A 24194-nucleotide genomic window follows, 5' to 3' on the forward strand; every position below is an offset into this window, starting at 1 on the left:
GATTAAATAACCTACTGGCCACTAGCAGTCAACTTGACCTTCAGATGCTCTCCCCTCCTAGAAACTGCTCCCTGGGGCTAAGAGTACCAACCCTCTAATTGTCAGTGGTGGGTCTGTTCTTAGAGCTCCCAAGATGGTGGCAGGCTGCTCCCAAGATGGCAGCAAGCCTTCTGTTCTTTGACCTGTAGTTCTTGGCCTCACAGATTTTAAGGAATGGAACCTTGGGCCATGCAGTGAGTGTTACAGCTCTATTAGGAGCCATGGCTCACAGAAGACAACCGTGGAACCCAGCGACTAGTGTTCAGCTCGATTAGGACGAACCCAGGCACTTGGCTGTGCAAGAACAATGGCGAGCCTCTAGCCCAATGAGGAGCAGCAGTGGGTGCCTCCCTGGATCAGAAATGCAGTGGATATCCTGCTAGATCTGGAGTGGTGGAAGTCAATGTTGGGTCTGCAATGGCGGCATTCAGCAGTGGTGGAAGGTGAGTGGAAGCTCAGTTTGAGCCAGAACAAACGCAGACCAGAAAAGTGTGCAGTTGTGAGATTTAACAAGAGTGAAAACAGAGCTCCCATACAATGGGAGGGGACCCAAACAGGGTTGCCACTGCCAGTTCGAATGTCTGACTTTATATCAGATCATTGTCTCTCCCCTCTGTGCTCTCAGGCGATAGATGATTTAACTATTTCTTTATGTCCAGCTTTTAGCCTAATTGGTATTTTACTCCCTGATTGGTCAGGAGTAAGTTGAGTTACAAGCCCGTTAAGGTGGGCACAGTCACCTTTCCCAGATAGGCTTAGGAATTGTTAGTTGGCCTAGGAAATCCAGCTAGTCCTGTCTCTCATAATCATGCTTTCCTCTTTCCAGTCAACACTAGAATATAAAGAGACAGCACTTTGGTGACTCCAAAAGAGTCTACTCCAGGAAAAAGGGACAAACACCAAACACATTTCACAAGCTCACATCTATCAAAAAGAAAACCCCAGTGATACAGGAGTTAAGAAAAAATTACTCAGGCAGATAGGTGTGGGAGTCCTTGATAAGGCTTTTCTTTTTCATGAAAAGCAGCCCCAAATCATTTTCCAACAAAGAGCAGCCTGTAAAGTAGAGTTGCAGACATAGACGAGCAAGCTGGAAGCTTGCACAGGTGAAGGCAGGCAGGAACAAGGGACTAGACATTTTCAAGATGGTGGCTCCATCTTACCTTCTCTGCCAGCCAGTGTACAGTAAGGAGCAGACAAGATGGCTTTGATCAACTGGTACAGCCCAATTTGCATAATAACCTTAGGGTGGGGCCTCTGGACGCAGTGGCTCACCCCTGTAATTCCAGTAACTTTGAGAGGCCCAGGTGGGAGGATCACTAGGTCAGGAGTTGGGTAACAGCCTGACCAACATGGTGAAACCCCATCTTTACTAAAAATACAAAAATTAGCTGGGTGTGGTGGTGTGCACCTGTATTCCCAGCTACTGGCTACTCAGGAGGCTTAGGCAGGAGAACTGCTTGAACCCGAGAGGTGGAGGTTGCAATGAGCCAAGATTGTGCCACTACACTCCAGCCTGGAGGACAGAGCAAGACCCCCTCTCAAAAAAAAAAAAAAAGAAAAGAAAAGAAAAAAGAAAAAGATTAGGGTGAGGCAACCAGCCTTCCTTGCACACTATGTAAACCTCATACCTGATCAAACCAATCTGTGAGTCCTATGTAAATCAGACACAGCCTTCTCCAACTGGGCTAGAAAATCTAGTGCATGGGCTGCCAGCCAGTCCTTTCCCCTTGGAGACCCCTCTCTCTATAGAGACAACTGCTTCTCTTTCTCTCTTCTTCTGTCTATTAAACCTCCGCTCCTAAACACCATCGGTGTGTCTGTGCCCTAAATCTTCCTGGTGCATGACCATGAGCTCCAGGGTGTATACACCAGAAAACATAGCTGGTTCACCAGGACCAGACTGTTCAATTGTTGAAATCTATCACATGTTCAAAGAGTTAAAACAAATTTTTCCCTTTTCCAAAATCATTTATTTTAAAACAAGACAGTACAGGTTGACCATCGCTAACACAAATATCAGAAATATTCTCTAATCTGAAACTTGAGTGCTGACATGACGCAAGTGAAAAACTCCATCCCTCAATCTATACACAATCTTTGTTTCATGCACAAAACTATTAAATATACAAAATTACCTTCATGAAGGTAGATGAAAAATGAATGAATTTCCTGTTTAGACTGGTTTCCCATCACCAAGATATGCAAACATTCTAAAACTCAAAACACTTCTAAGTCCCACGCATTTCAAATAAAGGATACTCAACCTGTATTTCTTAACTTATAAGACCAATACTATTCACCTAACAAAGCTAGACAAATATTTTTCCAAAAAAAAGGAAGGAGGGAGGGAGGGACTGAGGGAGGGAGGGAATCAAAAGGTAAGGAGAAAGGAAGGGAAGGAGGGAAGGAAGGGGAAGGGGAAGGGGAAAGTAGAGACCAACACGATACATTTTAACAATAAGAACTAAGGTCTGATAGTTTTATGTTGCCCAAATTCCTGTCTAAGGGGTCTGGGGAGTCATTCCCTACAAATCATAAATCCTCATCAGATGGGTTTTATTTAACCCGATATATCGTGACTTACTTTCCAGTATGACTCTGGCATAACATTATGATATAAGGAAGAGTATCAAAATATTTTACCCCAAAACATGTCTCTTAGCTATGTCTTGGAACAGCTGTGCAGCTTTCCTTTGAGGGAGAAAATATGCATCTGTAAAAAATCTCTATTAACATAGCTAAGTGTTTTTCTTCCAAGTCCTGTTAATTCTAAAGAGATTAACTAAAGGTCTAGCACCTTTTCAAGATCTGAATAGGAAACATTTGTCATTTATTGTTTCTAAGGGCAGCCACTATAAAAAGACTTCAAAAGAATCTTGATCTCCACAATCTTTTATCTTAAATTGAACATGTGCTTTCTATGATCCCAGGTCTTTCAATAAAACCAACTGTCAACCAGAAAATGCTTAAATTAGCCAATACGCTGGAAGCCCCCGTCATCCACTTTTGAGTTGTCCCACCTTTCTGGACCAAACCAGTGTATTTCGTAAATGTATCTGATTGATGTCTCATGCCTCCCTAAAATGTATAAAACCAAGCTGCACTCCAACCACCCTGGGCACATGTTCTCAGGACCTCCTGAGGGCTGGGTCATGGGCCATGCTCATTCATATTTGGCTCAGAATAAACCTCTTCAAATATTCTACAGAGTTTGATTCTTTTCATTGACAATAATATACATCCAAAAATCCTCAGTAAAATACTAGCAACAAATACGGCAGCATATTAAAAGTACGAGGTACCATAATGAAGTGTGGGATTTATCAAGAACGTAAGGGTGTTTAAACATATGAATTGATTCTTAATCTATTGTCAAAAGCCTCTGAACCAGACCAATTCCATCTTGAACAGAGGCTAGGTAAAATAAGGCTGAGACCTTCTGGGCTGCATTCCCAGAGGGTTAGGCATTCTAAGGCAAAGGATGAGACAGAGGGTGGCAGAAGATACAAATCATAAAGACCCTGCTGATGAAACAGGTTGCACTAAGAAAGCCAGCTAAACCCCATCAAAGCCATGATGGCAATGAGAGTGACCTCTGGTTGTCCTCACTGCTGCAGTCCCACCAGCGCCAAGGCAGTTTACAAATGCCATGGCAATGTCAGGAAGTTTACCCTACATGGTATAAAAATGGAAAGCATGAATAACCCACCCCTTGTTTTGCATATAATCAACAAATAACCATATAAATGGGTAAACAGTAGCCCTCAGGGTTGCTCTGCCTATGGAGCAGCCATTTTTCTATTCCTCTACTTTCTTTTCCCCTGCCCCTCCCACACCCCTTCCGGAGGGAGTCTCATTCAGCCACCTAGGCTGGAGTGCAGTGGTGCAATCTCGGCTCACTGCAAACACCGTCTCCCAGGTTCAAGTGATCCTCTGTCTCGGCCTGTCAAGTAGCTGAGATTAGAGGCACCTGCCATCATGCCCCGCTAATTTTTGTATTTTACAAGAGACCGGGTTTCACCAGGTTGGTCAGGCTGGTCTTGAACTCCTGACCTCAAGTGATCCACCCGCATCGGCCTCCCAGAGTGCCAGGATTGAGCCACCGCACCCAGCCTATTCCTCTACTTTCTTAATAAACTTTCTTTTACTTTATGGGCTCGTCTTGAATTGTTTCTTACATGAGACCGAACTCTTATGATCTGGATCAGGAACTTTTTGCAGTAACAACATCATCAGAAATACAATGAAGAAAATAACAAGGCTATCTCAATTGATTAAAAAAAATTATTCAAACTAATGTAAACACCTTTTCATAATAAAACTGATTTCAAAAACTAGGAATATAGAAGTTTCTCAACTGCATAAAGGCCATATATGAAAAACTAATAGCTAACACAGTCACAGGTATTTGAACCACAGTGACTCCCACAGGAAGTCCACACAAAAATGCAGGTCACAAAGACCCTGCTGATAAAACAGGATGCAGTAAAGAAGCTGGCTCATCATACACTAATTATAAAGCACTAGCTTGCTAAAAGACACTCCCACCAGCACCATATCACTTTACAAATACCATGGGCACCATCCAGACTTTATCCTATACGGTTCAAAAAAGGGAGAAACCCTCAGGTGGGTTGGGAGTGGGGAGTAGCAGATTCCCACCCCTTTTCCAGAAAATCCATGAATAATCCACCTGTTTAGCATAAATAAACCTTGTTTCGCATGTAATCAAGAAATCACCATAAACATAACCAACTAGCAACTCTCAGGGCTGCTCTGCCTATGGAGTAGCCATGCTTTTGGTTCCTTACTTCTCTACGAACTTGCTCTCACTTTATTCTGTGGACTTGACCCAAATCCAGGAACCCTCTCTAGGGGTCTGGATCAGGAATAACAACATCACTAAATGGTGAAAGACTAACAGTTTTTCCTAAATCAGGAACAAGATAAGTATGATTGCTCTTACTACTACTAATCAAGGCAGTAGAGTAGTTAGGCAAAAAAGGGAAGATATAAAACTGGTCCAAAAAAGAAAGACAGAAGTAAAACTATGTTATCTGCAAGTGACATGATCTTACTGTAAAAAAACCTCTAATCCATAAAGAAATTTAACAAAATTGCAGGATGAATAAAATTAATACAAAGTAATTAGTTGTATTTCGATATACTAGCAATGAATATCCCAAAAGAAAATTAAGAAAATAATTCCATCCACAAGAGCAGTAAAAAGAGCAAGTTAGCACTACAGTACTTAGAAATAATTTAGCAGAAAAGAAATAAGAGTGTTGAAGAAATAAACAGAACCTAAGTAAATGAAAAGACATATCCCATGTTCATGACTTGGAAGACTTAATACTGTTAAGTGGCAATCACTTTTTTTTTTTTTTTTTTTTGAGACGGAGTCTCACTCTGTCGCCCAGGCTGGAGTACGGTGGCGCGATCTCAGCTCACTGCAAGCTCCACCTCCCGGGTTTAGGCCATTCTCCTGCCTCAGCCTCCCAAGTAGCTGGGACTACAGGCGTCTACCACCTCACCCGGCTAGTTTTTTGTATTTTTTAGTAGAGATGGGGTTTCACGGTGTTAGCCAGGATGGACTCAATCTCCTGACCTCGTGATCCGCCCGTCTTGGCCTCCCAAAGTGCTGGGATTACAGGCTTGAGCCACCGCGCCCAGCCGGCAATCACTCTTTTGAGAGAGATTCAATACCATCTCCGACTTAAAATTTATATGGATTTCTATAGAACCTAGAAAGGTCTAAATAACCTCAAAAACAAATAAAAACCTATGGAAAACCAAAACACAAATGAACAAAAGAAAAACCCCAACAAAGTTGAAGGACTTACATTCCGATGTACTACAAAGCTAAAGTAATCAGGAGTGTGGCACTGGCCTGAGGACAGGCATACAGACGAAAGGAATGTAATTTTAGAGCCTAGAAACAATCCCTTGTATCTTCAGCAAGGTGCCAATACCACTTAATGGGGGTAAGACCACTCTATTCACAATGATGGGAAAGCTGGATATCCACATTCGAAAGAATGGAGTTGGACACTTGGCTTCAATTATACACAAAAATCAACTCCAATGGGATGAAAGACCTAAAATTAAGAACTATAAAAATATAAAATTCTTAGAAAACAATGTAGGAGAAAATAGCTTTTGCTCTGAATTTGCCAATGATTTCTATCTTGAGGATGACAAAAATACAGGCAACCAAAAAAGACACAAATTAAACTTCATTAAAATGTAAAACAACTGTGAATGAAAGAACATTAACAACAGAGTGGAAATAAATTCTGGAGAATAGGAGAAAATGTCTCTAAATCATTAGTCTGGTAAGGAATTAATATCCAGAATATATACAGAAACTCACTACAAAAAATAATCAAATTCAATAATGGTATAAAACTGGAATACACATTTCTCTAAAGCAGATATACAAGTGAACAGTAATATCACAAGAGCCGATGCTCAATATCACTACATTAGTCAAGTCATGAGGAAAATGTAAATATAAACCACAATGAGGTTCCATCTTATATACATTAGAATGGCCATTAACAAAAGTGAAAATAGTGTGGGAGAGGATGTGGAGAAACTTAAGCCTGTGTAAAGTGATGTTGGGAGTGTAAAGTACTGAAGCCAATGTTAAAAAAGTTCAGCAGATCTTCAAAAAGTTAAACACAACTTACCCTATGACCCAGCATATCCATTTCTAGAAATAGACTCAACAGCTCTGACAACAGGAACTCAGAGATCTGTGCTCATAGTAATATTCACAATAATAGTACTCAACAGCTAAAAGGTAGAAATAATCCAGGTGTCCATCAACAGACCAATGTATAAAAACATCTAGTATACACATACAAGAGAGTATCCCCTGAAAATGAATCAAGTTCTGACCATGCTACAACATAGATGAATCTTTAAAACATTATGCTAAGCTAACAAGCTAGATACAAAGGCACAAATTTGTGTGATTCCACTTATATGAGGTACCTAAAATAGTAAATGCATAGAAACTGAATAAATATTTTAAGTTACTATAGATTGGAGGGTAGTGAAAATGGGAGTCATTGATTAAAAGAATTTGTTAGAGGGTGAAAAAATATTTTGAGGGTGATAAAATATTTTTGAGATATTGCAATCACTCAACATATGCCAGTCATAACTGCACAATATTGTGCAATTAATGCCAATAAACAAAACTAACTTATAAAAGAGGTTAAAGTGGCTAATTTTGTGTTATGTATATAATTACATGTTTTACTACAATAAGAAAGGCCAAAGAAAAAAAATTTTCTTTAGAAGTCATTCATTTCTGCTTGAAATGGTAAGGTAAGCTTTCCTTCAAATTAAATATAAAAATCACATACTTGCTTGGACAGTGCAATAGTAAGTCAATGATGAAGGTCTGCCAGGCTTTTTCTTTACTAAGTGCATCCAATGCTGTTGGAAGTAAAGCAAAACATAAGGTCATCACTTCCAGTGCTTCACCGCAAACTTGTTCATCTTCCACTTCCAGCTCATTGCTTCCATTGGTGGTCTGGAAAATTAGAATCAGGAGCAAGTTACCTAGAGACATATTCAAGAAGAAATTCACAAACTCTCTAGTTACCATTTACAATTGCCTACTCAGTAAAGACCATGCAGCCTCAGACTCTTCACTTGTCGCTACAGAAGCCCTTTGGGATATACTCCAAGTGGGATTTAAGAAGCACATTCGATGATAGGTACTCCTCACTTTTTATGTTCTTCTGGATGTGAGTGATCTGCTTCAATCATAACTGCTACTACAGAATCACTTTGGCACTGTGGTTTGGGTCTTTGACTAGTTCTACCGTAGAGTCTACCTACAAGTCATTTCATTCAAAAATCGATCATAACACAAATGTTCAGGAAGCCCATGGAAGACTTCTGCAACCTGAAACATAACCAACTAGGTAGCTAATAATTTTTAATCTGCCACTATCCATCAAAATGTAACTAAGACTTATATATCTGGAACAGAAAAACCATCCAACTATTCCAAAAAGGGAAGTTGTATAATACCATGACTCACTTTCTCCTTTTAACTACACTAACATATATTTAAACCCACTAATGTGTATTTTAACGGAGACCATCAGGGTTCTATAGGGGTAGGTAAATATCATAGATGTCAAAGAGCCAAACACAGTCTTATTTCTATAAATAGCTTGCTTAATGTACCAGAAGGCTGGTGATAATACCTAAATGGTAGACATTCTTCCTGCTTTTGAGTGTTCTAAAAGAACCAAGTAAAATTGATTGATTGATTGAGACAGAGTCTTGCTCTGTTGCCCAGGCTTGAGTGCAGAGGCATGATCTCCACTCACTGCAACCCTCTGCCTCCTGGGTTCAAGCAATTCTCATGCCTCAGCTGCCCACATAGCTGGGATTACAGGTCTGTGCCACTACGTGCAGCTGATTTCCCCCCTTTCCCTTCCCCCCTTCCCCCACCCCTCACCCGCTGGAGAGATGGGGTTTCACCACGTTGACCAGGCTGGTCTCGAACTCCTGACCTCAGGCAATCTGCTCACCTCAGCCTCCTATCGTGCTGGGATTAACAAGTGTGAGCCACTGTGCCTGATGCCAAGTAAAATTTAAATGCCATAATTCCCAAAGAGACAATTAACCAAAAATTTACACAGGACAAACTCATGAAGAATGAAGAATGGAAGAAAATGGGGAGAGGTGGATTCACTATGGTATAACTATATTTGAGTCAATGAGAAGTCTTTTTAAAAAGGAGGAAAAGAAAGCTGCCTCATGGCAGGCTCCTATTTTATTTTCAAAATAAAACTACATATTCTATTTATAAGTAGAAATTAAACTATTAGATACAAGCGACTTGGTCTATAAGGTGACAGAAATGATGAAAATTTAATCACATGTACAATCAAGCAACATTTTCTTAAAATCGATTTCTGTAACAATTCTTACCATTTCATAAATTTTAGTTATTTCTTCATTTGGGCTAAATGCTAGTCCTAATGCCCCACATGCTGATGCCCAGATAATTTTCTGTATAGCTCTAATTACACAAATATCAGGCATGTATCTTGAAGCCTGCAGAAAAGAAAGAAATAATTAAAAGTGCTGACAGAATGTTAAAGTGAATAATCAGGAAAACAAAACATCTCTCTTTGTGAACGAAGTGGAAATGGCAGTAAAAGTAAACATCATCAGACCTGCCTTTAAAGACAAAAGTTCCCTTAGTCTCATTTTTAATATCTTAACATGAAGTCAAAAAATATGACTTCCCATATGAAGGGAAGATATGGCAATATCCACAAAGTGTGCTTCAGGTTCAAGCCTCATATGGCTTTATCCTATTTTTCATAAATTTTTAAAAATAAAAACATTCAAATTACTTAGCTATGCAGAGGTGGTTATCCAAGAGATACAAAAACATATGTCCACAGAATCACTATGACTTGATGAGCTTCCTAAAAATTTTATTCACAGAAGTCAAAACTAGACTGTTGTGAATAATCCAAATGTCCAAAAACACATGAATGAATTAGCAACATGTGGAGTAACCATACATAAACTATTACCCAAAATGAAATAAGCTACACAAATATATAACAACATGGACGACTTTCACAATTTTGCTGATAGATACAACCCAGACCCAAAGGGGTACAATGTATATGATTCCATTTATGTAAAATTTAAGAGAATAAACATCACAAGAAAACTTCTGGAGCCAATGTAAACATCCTATTCCTTGCTTGTGTGAGCAGTTTAAACATATACCAAAACTTACTTGATCTAGTTTGTGCAATGTAAATTAAAACACAAAAAGCTTATTTAAAAATTTCAAAATTTCTGAAGCTGTAATATTAATATTAGCAGCTATCAGGTCAAACATAACCTTATGAAATTTTAAATAAATAAATAGAGATACAGACTGAAGTGTTTTGGGTCTACAATATTTAGCCTCAAATTCTCACAGCTTAATTTATTTATGTGTTAAGAAGAGATCATTCAGGATCCCAGAACTGTCAAAATTTCATACTAACCTCATCTGATATTTGCTGAGCAAGAAGTACTGACTTATTTCTAAGTATGCACTCGGATGAGGGATTAGGAATGCTCTGAAGAGCACTTTGTAGCACCACTGCTTGATCATGAGTAGCTTGGTTAATCTGAAAAAAGTGAATCATTTTACATCAAATGAAAAAACTATATACCATAATCCCTAAAATTTTTACATTAAAAATTTTTTTACTCCTCATCCATCATCACTTCTTCAGGATGTTATTCCTTCACTTATCCCCTGTACAGTTTATGGGGGTTTGCATAAAAATTATTTCACATTGCCAACATTATGGAGCTGTCCTTCAAAGTAACAGAGGTGTGGAGGTGTTTACCCAAGAGATATAAAAGCATATATCCACAGAAGCTCTATGATATGTTGATGAGTTTCCTGACAGTTTTACTCCCATTAGCCAAAACTAGAAATAATCCAGATGTCCATCAATAGACAAATGTTAACAAAATGTGGAATTACCATACCTTGAATACTGAACATTACTCAAAGTGAAATAAACTACACACATAGTGACACCCTGGAAACTCCAATTTGAGATGAACTCTATTATTATTTCTGCACTTGGGCTCATTTGCAGGAGAAAAATGATACAACGTGTCTCTGGGTAGAAACTTCTCCTGGTCCCCCTTTTTGCCACAGGTGACTAGGCCTACCATAATACAGGCCTATGGGGATACCAGTAAACTGTCCTTTAAAATCTACAAACTTAGTCTTTAGGATGCTCCTTATTTTGCCTAAGGCTGATTATGCCACCTGCATTCTAATGCTCATTTCACAGCAGGCTAAAAGTTTCTCACAGCTTAACCTACCATCCTCTCTACAGCTGTTATTTGCACAGTAAAGTTTTATTTTATTATTTTTTTTAATTTGAGAAGGAGTCTCAATCTGTCACCCAGGATGGAGTACAGTCATGAAATCTCGACTCACTACAACCTCTCCCTCCTGGGTTCAAGCGATTCTCCTGCCTATGCCTCCCGAGTAGCTGGGATTACATACACACATCACCACACTCGGCTAATTTTTGCATTTTTAGGAGAAAACAGCGTTTCCCCATGCTGACCAGGCTGGTCTCGGACTCCTGACCTCACATGATCTTCCCCTCTAGGCCTCCCAAAGTGCTGGGATTACAGGCATGACACACTGCAACTGGCCCAAAGTTTAAAAAAAGTTTAAAAACATCATATTAAAACAGATATTTTAAGAATTTCAGCCGGGCACGGTGGCTCAAGCCTGTAATCCCAGCACTTTGGGAGGCTGAGACGGGCGGATCACGAGGTCAGGAGATCGAGACCATCCTGGCTAACACGGTGAAACCCCGTCTCTACTAAAAAATACAAAAAACTAGCCGGGCGAGGTGGCGGGCGCCTGTGGTCCCAGCTACTCCGGAGGCTGAGGCAGGAGAATGGCGTAAACCCGGGAGGCGGAGCTTGCAGTGAGCTGAGATCCGGCCACTGCACTCCAGCCTGGGCGACAGAGCCAGACTCAGTCTCAAAAAAAAAAAAGAATTTCAAGAGTCTAGGGGAGGTATTACTGCAATTGTCAGGCGGGCAAAATGTTAAGACCAAATAGATCAAATACTTTCAGCCACTGTTTCCAACTTCAACCAATGAATTTTAAAATTTATCTGTTACTTACATATTATTTTCATTTTAAAATAAATTTTTCACAAATGATTTGCCAAGTGATACTACATAAAATTTCACACACAAAAACACTAGTATTGCAAAGGTGGTAAAAATATAGTTGCCAAGTCAGCAGCTTCACTGAATTAAAAACCTCAGCTGGCTGGACATGGTGGCTCACGCCTGTAATCCCAGCACTTTGCGAGGCCGAGGCGGGTGAATCACCTGAGGTCAGGAGTTTGAGACCAGCCTGCCCAACATGGTGAAACCCCTGTCTCTAGTAAAAATACAAAAATTAGCTAGGTTTGGTGGCACGCGCCTGTAGTCCCAGCTACTCGGGAGGCTGAGGTAGCAGATTCACTTGAACCCGAAAGGCGGAGCTTGCAGTGCACCAAGATGGAATCACTGCACTCCAGGCTGGTGACAGAACGAGACTCCATCTCAAAAAAAAAAAAGAAAGAGACTCCATCTCAAAAAAAAAAAACAAATTCTCAGATGACGGTTATCATCTTGGACCAAGCTACTTCATGGCTCCAGGTCTCACTTTTCACTTACAAAACAGAAAGTAATAGCCAAGGCTCAACAAATATAGTTATCTTTGTGATTAATGGAGATAAAGCACAGTGACTGGCATACAAGAACTTGATATATTTTGATCATCATTATCCAATAAATTAATCTGCATGCAGATAGAAATTATGTAAGGTGAGGTCTACATTGCATCTGTAGCAATAGCTGGTTTATAGTAGATATTAAGTAGATACATAATATCAATTACTTGTTGAATAAAAAGTTACACAATGCTTTAAAACTGCAAATTGAATTTTGCTAATCTAACTAGAGTTTTTCATGTCAGCAAGGTCTTGTGTTACTTGTTCTTACACTGAAATTGTCTTGTTACCATTACTGTTGATACAATAACTCTCCAAAAAGGATTAGGAATGCCCCAAAGTGAAAAAATAACAGTGTTTACTCTAATACTGGCAGAACCAAATATTCTCTATTGGAAGCTTCTCCATGGAAAGTAATTATGGTAATTAAGGAATAATAAGCGTGGAATGTGCAAAAAGTAAATCTTACTTAATAGTATAAAAAGTTTTTAAATCTATGAGAGAACCCCCTAAGAATTTTCTTTGCATTTTCCAATTTCTTAAAATGTAACTCTCTTGTATGTATTGTAGACAGTGGTATATTAAACATATTTTAAAGACTAATTTTCCTTAAGCTCCTTACTAGGATATGATTAGAGATTAATATATATCTCTGTGTCCTCTGGTAGCACACTTCTTAAACATGCACACAGAAAGAAATGTGTAAAAAGATACCAAAAATATCGTTTGTACTTCAGTGAACTCCCACAACAAGGACCATGATAAGAACTCTACCTCTTTTTATGTAAATATGCATGAAGCCCACGACATAGAAAGCAGTAAAACTTACTCAGGATGGAGACAGAGCTTTGTAAATTATTACCTAAATTGACATGCACAAGACTACTTTCTTCTTTTTTTCGGATGAAACATTTCAAAAAATATATAAAAGCAGAGAAAATATAATAAATCCTCAAATACCCATTATCTAGCTTGAATAACTATTAACAAAAGTTTAAACTGCTTCACCAACTCCCCAAGAAACAAACACAGAATTATACTACCCCGGAATTATTTTGAAGCAAATCTCAGACATTTTATTTTAGGTCAATTATGACAGCATGACTCATACCCAAAATAAACTTGATCAATCTAGAATATACAGACAATCCAGTCACTATCCAAATTTCCCTGATTAACACCTCACACATACCTAAACATAATAATCTGTGTTATTAGTACACAAATTAGTAAAACCATCCTTTATAACATAAGTAAACTCAACGTTAGTTAGAATTGAATTCATCTTCTGCATCCAATCTAAGCACTTCTTGAGAACTGCTGATGATGCTGCTCAAGTCTAACAGCAAAGCAGAAAGAGATTTATAGTCGTGGTGGCAAGAGAGGTTTGCTGCATGGCAATTATATACTCTCCTTTATAATTAACTGTCTTTATGTATCTTTCTGGTATGATTTAACAAAAGATTCAGGTGACGTTTACATTAAACAACTGAAAGTAAAAAAGGATTTAAAGAGACTGGGGAGTTCACTCAAAGTAGCATAGTCAGTAGTCAATCTTTACATTTTGAAAACAACTTAATAGAAAAAACTCCTAAGATAACATGCTATTTTTTGAATTATTTCCATCATCTACTTAAAAGACACAGAGTTTATATTTATTAAATATTAAGGACTAAATATTTTTAAAAGTTTCTTAACATTTATTACCGGTGTTACGGGGTCTGTACCATCTACAACTGGCTGACAAGCTTCCGCTACAGCTCGAACACGGCCATAGCCAATGGCAGTTAACAACATTTTGGCTATTTTAAGAGCATTTAAATAAACACCCCTTCGAGTTTCCGTATCTGTATTTGGCAAGAAGTTATTTCTTATTAGCATACTCAGTACAAGGGGTAAGCCACCACTTTTCAAGAAGTGAACTTGAAAGTCAGAGGACCCATCAGTTAGAGGCGCACCAGCAGGCATTAACAAGGCATAAACTACCTGGAATAAAAAAAAAAGGAGACTATATTAAAAGGGATTTTAAAAAATAACTTAGTAACGTCTATTTCTCCTCTGATCATTGCTAAGAAATTCTTGACTATTTTAGAAACTTTCTTTACAGTCTTATCAGTGTTCTTGACATTACCATATAATATAAAAATTATATTTTTGCAAAGGCAAAAACCAACCTCTGTTAGGTATAGAACCTGGGAGGCAGAAGGACCAAAGAAAAGAGAGTCAAGAGGTGGACGTTTGCCTTCTCCAACTTTTGCATGGTCCAAACAAACAGCTTGTAATTTTTCTACAGCTGTTCTATCTGCAAAGGAAAAAAAGACACAGACTAAAATAAAACGTAACTCATGTGCTATTATTGTTTCATATTTGCCGAAGAGTATTATTTTACATAAATAAAAATCATATCCACAAATCTCAATTAAGCTGAGATCAAATATTATAATTTATAACTAGAACTGGACGGACTGATTAATGATCAATCAGGACTCCTTAACTGCCAACACAAAATATGAAGGGAAGGGTTTCCTATCCAGAGACTTCAAGTCAATATATCCTCCTTCATCCACTGGAGACAGAAAGGAAAAACAAAACAAAACAAAACAAAACCAAACAATGGAAAGAGAATACAAGCATTGACCACATATAACTGAATAATAAAATGACAAATAATCAATTAAAAATGAGCAAAGGATGTTAACAGACATTTCTTCAAAAATAGACAAATGGTTAGGAAGCAAATGAAAAACTGCTCAGCATCATTAGTCATCAAAGAAATGCAAACAAAACCATATTAACATATCACTTTAACACGAGTAGAATGGATAATCATATTTGAAAAAAAAAAATTTTAAGTAGTATTGGTGAAGATGCGGAGAAACTGTAACACTCCGACCTTACTGGGAGGATCATAAAGCAGTACAGTCACTTTGGAAAAACTCAGTAGTTTCCAATAAGTGAAACATAGAGTTACTGTCATCCAGCCATTTGAGTCCCAGATACACAACCCAGAGAATACAAACATAAGTCCCCAACAAAACTTGTACACAAATATTCAAAGAAGTATTGTTCATAGTAGTTGAAAGCTGAAAACAACCTAACTGTCCATCAACAGATGAGTGGATCAACAAAATCTAGTATACACAAACCATGCTATATTATTCAGCCTTAAAAACAAAACAATTCTGCCACATGCTAAAACATGATGAACTCTGAGGACATTACTGCGTGAAATAAGCTAGTCACAAAAAGAAAAACACTGTATTATTTCACTTACATGAGCTATGTAGAGTATTAAAACTCAGAAAGAGAAAGTAGAATGATGACTGTGAGGGCAGAGCAGCAGGAAGAAATAGAAGAGTTGTTTTTAGTGCGTACCAAGTTTCAGCTTTGTGAAAAGAAAAAAATTCTGGAGATTGGTTGCATAACAACGTGAAAACACTTATTACTAATGAACTATACAATTTAAAATGGTTAAGATGATAAACTGTACAGTAACTTTTCCATAATTTCTTTTAAAAAGTGAATTGCCTGCTGATGATAATAGTCAGAAGGCATGCAAGCCCAGTTTGAGGAATACTGTACAAAACTGGTCTTTTTCAATAATGTCAATGTCATCAAAGGTGTTATAATTCCTGATACTGATAAATTCTTCTGTGGTTATATATGAGAATGTTCTTGTTCTAAGGAAACACACTGAGACAGTTAGGTAAAAAGACGTAGGTTATCTGTAACTTCTTCTCCAAATGTTAGAAGAATTAATTATATGGAGAAAGAATGAACAGCAGGTGTGACAATGTTTTAACAGGTGCAGAATCTGGAAGGGTATATGGAAACACTCTGTATTATTCATGATGACTTTGACACTATTACAATGTCAAAAGTTGGTTATATTTTAATAGAAGAAAAAAAAGTTTCAGTGGACCGGGGCAACCATGCAGAAAAGAAAAAACCAAGCAAAACTCAGTAATTGCACTGGAGAAATAAGCTTGCTTGTTGTATAACAACACATTTCTGTAACACCAATTAGCTCATATCCAATCCAATTGGCAAAGAGGATCATAATGTTAGTATAATGTGTAAGCTAAGCTTGGCAGATGGGAAGGCCTCCTCAGCAAGAAGAGCCAGAGAGTAGAAGTATAATTTTCAGATAGAAAGCCATTAGCTTGAGTGCTACATACGTAAAAGCTTTCAGCTCTACTTTAGGAAATTAAAAGGGAACACCTATTCCCATCCTTGCAATGCTCTCAGCTGCTAATGCTTTTTATGTTCCACCTATATGGCAGTCACTCTGTTTCAGAATATTCTTTCATTCACCTGCTTTATCTCAATGCTGTTAAGCCAACAATTTCTCTTTTCATTTTGTGCATACTTAATATTTTCCAAAACAGGAGATAATCACACTGAGGTATCTACCTGGGCCATCCAAATTATGCATAGTCAGTTGCTCTTATTTCTAGTAGTACTCTGCTTAAATTGCATGTTGAATGGCAGCCGGGCATTTGAGGCTGAAGCCTGAGCTAAGTGAAGAGGAGGTTATCTAGGCAAGGAAAAGGTTGGTAGAGAAGATAAATAATTGGTAACTATAGGATTAATCAAGTAAATATATTAAAGAATAATACTCAGCCAGGTTCCTCACTCCTGGAGACAAAACTTTCATATAAGGAAAGAGAAAAGAAACAAAAAGAAGCCTGTGGAACTGGACTAAAATTGGAGGTACTGATGGGATCTCATTCATAGATAGATAGATAGATAGATAGATAGATAGATAGATAGACAGACAGACAGACAGACAGATAAGCCTAGCTTTATTATGCTCTGCTTCACTATGCTTTGCAGATACTGTGTTTTATACAAATTGAAGGCTTATGGTAATCCTGTGTCCAGCAAGTCTATCAGCACTATGTTTTCCATAGTATGTGGTCATTTTGTGTCTTGCGTCACATTTTGGTAATTCTCAGAGGATTTCAAAGTTTTTCATTATTATCATATCTGTTAAGTGATCTGTAACCAGCAGTCTTTGATGTTCCTATTGTAATTGTTTCGAGGGACAATATACTGCACCAGTATATCACAGCAAACTTAATGAATGCTGTGTGCACTCTGACTGCTCCACTGACTGGTCTTTCCCCATCTCTCTTCCTTGGGTTCCCCTAAACTGATATACAATAATGCTTAAATTAGGCCATTAATAACCCTACAATGTTCTAAGTGTTCTGGTGAAAGGAAGAGTCACACATCTCTCACTTTAAATCAAAAACTAGTGATTAAGCTTAGTAAGAAAGGTAAGCCAAAAGCTGGAACGGATCTCTTACACCAGTTAGCCGGGTTGTGAATGCAAAAGAAAAGTTCTTGAAAAAAATGAAGTGTTGCTCCACTACACACAGGAAAGATTAGAAAGTGAAACAGCCTTATTGAAAAGAAGAAAGCTTTAGCTGTCTGGATAGATCAATAACAGCCACGCCTTCCATTAAGCCAAAGCCTAAACCAAAGTGAAGCTCTTACTTTCCCCAATTCTATAAAGGCTGAGAGAAAAGAAAGCTGCAGAAGAAAAGCTTAAAACTAGCAGAGATTAGTTCATGAGGTTTAAGGGAGGAAGCAATCTCTAAAACATAAAAGTACAAGTTGAAGCACCAAGTGCTGACGCTGAAGCTATAGCAAGTTACCTAGAATAGGGAGCCAAGATAATTGACGACGGTGTCTACAGTAAATGGATTTTCAGTACAAATAAAACAGCCTTGTAGTAGAAGAGGACTCCATCCAGACCTTTCTTAGCTATAGAGGAGAGGTTAATGCCTGGCTTCCAGGCTTTATAAAACAGGCTAATTCTGTTGTTAGGGGCTAATGTCACAGGTGAATTTAATTTGAAGCCAATTATTTATTTACCATTCCCAAAAATCCTAGAGTCCTTAAGAATTATGCAAAATCTCCTTCATCTCTGGCCTACAAGCAAAATAACAAAGCCGGGATGACAGCACATCTGTTTACAGGATGGCCTATTGAATAGTATAAGCCCACTGTTGAGATCTACCATGCAGAAAAAAAGATTTTTTTCAAAGTATTACTGCTGATTGACAATGCATCTGGCTACCCAGGAGCTCTGAAGGAGATGTACAAGAAAATGAATAGTGTTTTCATTGCTTGCCGACACAATGTCCATTATGCAGCCCATGAAGTAATTGTGAGTTTCACTTTATCACTTAAGAATAGCTTGGTATGGTAGCTTACACTCATAATCCCAGAGCTTTGGTAGGCCAAGGCAGGCAGATCACTTGAGGCCAGGAACTTAAGACCCAGCCTGGTCAAAATGGTGAAACCCCATTCCTACTAATGATACAATAAATAAGCTGCACGTGGTGGCACTCACCTGTAATCCCAGCCACTTGGGATGCTAAGGCGGGACAATCGCTTGAACCTGAAAGGTGGAGGTTGCAGTGAGCCAAGAGGGTACCACTGCAATCCATCCTGGGTGACATAGTAAAACAGTCTCAAAAAAAAAAAAAAAAAAAAGGATTACATTTTGTATGACTATAGCTGCCATAGATAGTGATTCCCTGTTGAATCTGGGCAAAGTACATTGAAAGCCTTCTGGAAAGGAATTTCCCTTCTAGATGCCACTAAGAACATTCACGATTCATGGGAAGAGGTCAATATAACAACATTACTGGGAGTTTGGAACAAGTTGAATGACTTTGAGACATCTGCGGGGGAAGGTACTACAGACACAAGTGGAATAGCAAGATAACTAGAATTAGAAGTGAAGCCTGAAAATGTGACTGAATTGCTGCAATCTCACAATAAAACTTTAACAGAGATGAACTTGCTTCATACAGCTGAGCAAACAAAGTGGTTTCTCGAGATGAAATCTACTCCTGGAAAAGATATTGTTATGAATACTGTTGAGATGACAACAAAGGATTTAGAATATTACAATACATAAGCTTAGTTGATAAAGCAGGAGCAGAGTTTGAGAGGATTGACTCAAGTTTTGAAATAAGTTTTACTTGGGGTCAGATGCTATCAAATACTATCCCAAGCTACAGGGAAATCTATCCAGAAAGGACAGTCAATAGCAGAAAAGTTCACTGTTGTCTCCTTTTAAAAAATCACCACGGATGTCCCCAGCTTCAGTAACCATCACCCTGATCAGTTAACAGCAGTTGATGTTGAAGCAAGACCCTTCACTGGCAAAAAGTTACAATTCGATGAAGGCTCACATGATTGTTAGTATGTTTTAACAAAAAGTATTTTACAGACTACAGTACAGTGTAAAATAACTTTTATGCGCACAAGGAAACAAAGAAACTTCTTCGACTTGATTTATTTAGAGGTACACTTTATTGTGGTGATCTGGTAATGGAAACCACAGTATCTCCAAGGCACATCTATAGACATATACATATGGTAGATTTTATTTACATGTTAAGAGAGCCCATATTTTATCTTCTATGTAACATTTTACACTAAAACAATCAGTGATCGGTTAATGGCCAATTTAGTCTTGGAGCTGAAAAACTGGTGCATTTGTAGGCCAAGAAATACAGGCCATTTAATGACAGTAAGTTAAAATCAGATGCTATTTATACAAAAATAGCAATTTCTCACAGCTAAAGAAACTACTCTTTCAACTAACCAGATCTGTTGATTACTTGGTACACACAATAAACAAAAAAATCAAAATAAAACTACCATTCCAAGGCACTTCATCATTAGATTTCAGAACTAAAGAGTTAAAAACAAAGCTTCTAGAGAGAAAGTTAAGACACAACAGGCTCAGACGTCCCAGCAACCAATATTGCTATGAAACTGCCGACGTTCTACTTTCAACTCTATGTTCAACCTACTCCAAGTAAAAAAATAGAAAAAAACAAAACCAAATAATAAACTATTGCATGTGGGAGTTTAGCTGTCCCAAAAAGCAATGTCTTAACAAAAAAATCTTAACTTCCATGTATCAATTTTTAGGAGGGTGTGCTTCAGCAAAATGAAGACTGACTCAAGAAAGATGTAAGACCAAGGAGAACAAAAGATCACCAAAGGAAAAGCTGTATACGTAAGTTCTAGAATGACAGCTGTGTCAAAGAGAACAAAGCACAAGGGAGCAGGAAGATGAAATGCTCCAAGAAAACACGATATAACACATTTGACCACATGAACAATTGTTTTAGGAAGTTACTGGAAGGAATATGAGAAAATACAGTAATTAACACCAAGAAAACCAAGCAAATGATAAGGGCAATATTAAAATCTAGTATAATGAGGTGTGAGTAACTTAGGAGATTGTAGTATTTTCAAATTGTCTTAAAAATGTGAACAATGCAGATAGATTTAAACAAAAACTGTGACATGACTAGAGAGGAAGGATATGGTAATGTGTAAGACATACATTTTCACAAGTCAATATTTAATATCGAAAACCTGACACACAAAAATAGCAAGGGCATAGTGCTTAGAAATAAACCGTTATATCCAGAAATGAAAGTTAAACCTTGTAAGACCTAGTGATCCACGCCAAGATGGCTGAATAGGAAGAGCTCCAGCCTCCAACTCCCAGCATGAGCGACACAGAAGATGGGTGATTTCTGCATTTCCAACTGAGGTACCAGGTTCATCTCAATGGAGAGTGTTGGATAGTGGGTGCAGGAAAGTGTGTGCAGCCCAAGGAGTGAGAGCCGAAGCAGGGCAAGGCACTGCCTCACCCAGGAAGCGCAAGGGGGAAGGGAATTCCCCTTCCGAGCCAAGGGAAACCATGACACACAGCACCTGGAAAATCAGGTCACTCCCACCCTAACACTGCACTTTACCAAGGGTCTTAGCAAATGGCACACCAGGAGATCATATCCCGCACCTGGCTCGGAGGGTCTCATGCCAATGGAGCCTCGCTCATTGCTAGCACAGCAGTTTGAGATCTAACCTCAAGGCGGCAGCGAGGCTGGGTGAGGGGCACCCACCATTGCTGAGGCTTGAGTAGGTAAACAAAGTGGCAGGGAAGCTCAAACTGGGTGGAGCCCACTGTAGCTCAAGGATGCCTGCTTGCCTCTGTAGACTCCACCTCTGGGGACAGGGCATAGCCAAACAAAAGACAGCAGAAACCTCTGCAGATGTAAATGTCCATCTGACAGCTTTGAAGAGAGTAGTGGTTTTCCCAGCATGGAGTCTGAGATTTCAGAATGGACAGACTGTCTGCTCAAGTGGGTCTCTGACCCCCGTGTAGCCTAACTGGGAGACATCCCGCACTAGAGGCAGACTGACACTTCACACCTCACAGGCTGGGTGCACCTATGAGACAAAGCTTCCAGAGGAACGATCAGACAGCAACATTTGCTGTTCAGCAATATTGACTCTTCTGCAGCATCTGCTGCTGATACCCAGGCAAGCAGGGTCTGGAGTGGACCTCGAGTAAACTCCAACAAACCTGCAGCTGAGGGTCCTGACTGTTAGAAGGAAAACTAACAAACACAAAGGACATCCACACCAAAACCCCATCAGTACGTCACCATCATCAAAGATCAAAGGTAGATAAAACCACAAAGTTGGGGAAAAGGCAGTACAGAAAAGCTGGAAAATCAAAAGCACACCTGCCCCTCCAAAGGAACACAGCTCCTCGCCAGCAATGGAACAAAGCTGGACAGAGAATGACTTTGATGAGTTGACAGAAGACTTCAGACGATCAAACTTCTCTGAGCTAAAGAAGGAATTACGAAGCCAGCGCAAAGAGACTAAAAACCTTGAAAAAAATTTGATGAATGGCTAACTAGAATAACCAATGCAGAAAAGTCCTTGAACGACCTGACAGAGATGAAAACCATGACACGAGAACCATATGACAAATGCACAAGTTTCAGTAACTGACTCGATCAACTGGAAGAAAGGGTATCAGTGACTGAAGATCAAATGAATGAAATGAAGTGAGAAGAGAAGTTTAGAGAAGAAAGAGTAAAAAGAAATGAATAAAGCCTCCAAGAAATATGGGACTATGTGAAAAGACCAAATCTACGTCTGACTGGTGTACCTTGAAATGACAGGGAGAATGGAACCAAGTTGGAAAACAGACTGCAGGAGATTATCCAGGAAAACTTCCCCAACTTAGCAAGGCAGGACAACATTCAAATTCAGGAAATGGAACACCACAAAGATAATCCTCGAGAAAAACAACTCCAAGACACATAATTATCAGATTCAACAAAGTTGAAATGAAGGAAAAAAAAATGTTAAGGGCAGCCAGAGAGAAAGGTTGGGTTAACCACAAAGGGAAGCCCATCAGACTAACAGTGGATCTCTCGGCAGAAACTCTACAAGCCAGAAGAGATTGGGGGCCAATATTCAACATTCTTAAGGAAAGGATTTTCAACTCAGAAATTCATACCTAGCCAAACTAAGTTTCAGAAATGAAGGAGAAATACAGTCCTTTACATACAAGCAAATGCTGAGATATTTTGTCACCACCAGGCCTGCCCTACAAGAGCTCCTGAGGGAAGCACTAAACATGGAAAGAACAACCGGTACCAGCCACTGCAAAAACATGCCAAAATTTAAAGATGATCGATGCTAGGAAGAAACTGCATCAACTAATGAGCAAAATAACCAGCTAACATCATAATGACAGGATCAAATTCACACATAACAACATTAACCTTAAATGTAAATAGGCTAAATGCTCCAATTAAAAGACAAAGACAGGCAAATTGGATAAAGAGTCAAGACCCATCAATTTGCTGTATCCAGGAGACCCATTTCATGTGCACAGGCATACACAGGCTAAAAATAAAGGGATAGAGGAAGATCTATCAAGCAAAAGGGGGAATAAAAAGGCAGGGGTTGCAATCCCAGTCTCTGATAAAACAGACTTTAAACCAACAAAGATCAAAAGAGACAGACAAGGCCATTACATAATGGTAAAGGGATCAATTCAACAAGAAGAGCTAACTTTCCTAAATATATATGCACCCAATACAGGAGCACCCAGATTCATAAAGCAAGTCCTTGGAGACTTACAAAGACACTTAAACTCTCACACAATAATAATGGGAGAACTTAACACTCCATTGTCAACATTAGACAGATCAATGAGACAGAGAGTTAAAAAGGATATCCAGGAATTGAACTCAACTTTGCACCAGGCAGACCTAATAGACATCTACAGAACTCTCCACCCCAAATCTACAGAATACACATTCTTCTCAGCACCACATCGCACTTATTCCAAAATTGACCACATAATTGGAAGTAAAGTCCTCAGCAAATGTAAAAGGACAGAAATTATAACAAACTGTCTCTCAGACCACAGTGCAATCAAACTAGAACTCAGGATTAAGAAACTCAATCAAAACCGCACAACTTTATGGAAACTGAACAACCTGCTCATGAATGACTACTGGGTACATAACAAAATGAAGGCAGAAATAAAGATGTTCTTTGAAACCAATGAGAACAAAGATACAACATACCAGAATCTCTGGGACACATTTAAAGCAGTGTGTAAAGGGAAATTTATAGCACTAAATGCCCACAAGAGAAAGCAGGAAAGATCTAAAATTGACACACTAACATTACAATTAAAAGAACTAGAGAAACAAGAGCAAACACATTCAAAAGCTAGCAGAAGGCAAGAAATAACTTAGGTCAGAGCAGAACTGAAGGAGATAGAGACACAGAATATCCTTCAAAAAAATTAGTGAATCCAGGAGCTGGGTTTTTTAAAAGATCAACAAAATTGATAGACCACAAGACTAATAAAAGAGAAGAATCAAGTCGATGCAATAAAAAATGATAAAGGGGATATCACCACCAACCCCACGGAAATACAAACTACCATCAGAGAATACTGTAAACACCTCTATG

At 38.7% G+C, this 24194-nt stretch overlaps 1 protein-coding gene across 8 annotated transcripts in view; it reads right to left on the bottom strand.

The window, feature by feature from the left end:
* The window catches only part of USP9Y (ubiquitin specific peptidase 9 Y-linked), a 211175-nt gene that overhangs the window by 59024 nt on the left and 127957 nt on the right, over positions 1-24194 (bottom strand). For all 8 annotated transcript variants that reach the window (XM_050777802.1, XM_050777798.1, XM_050777799.1 and 5 more), the window contains 5 exons: positions 14531-14658; positions 14064-14342; positions 10092-10217; positions 9007-9132; positions 7419-7588 (listed from right to left, as the gene is read on the bottom strand). In XM_050777802.1, coding sequence (XP_050633759.1) covers positions 7419-7588; positions 9007-9132; positions 10092-10217; positions 14064-14342; positions 14531-14658 — 829 coding nt within the window. The remainder of the gene's footprint in view (positions 1-7418; positions 7589-9006; positions 9133-10091; positions 10218-14063; positions 14343-14530; positions 14659-24194) is intronic.

This window comes from Macaca thibetana, chromosome Y (genome assembly GCF_024542745.1).
Source record: "Macaca thibetana thibetana isolate TM-01 chromosome Y, ASM2454274v1, whole genome shotgun sequence".
NCBI classification, from domain to species: domain Eukaryota; kingdom Metazoa; phylum Chordata; class Mammalia; order Primates; family Cercopithecidae; genus Macaca; species Macaca thibetana.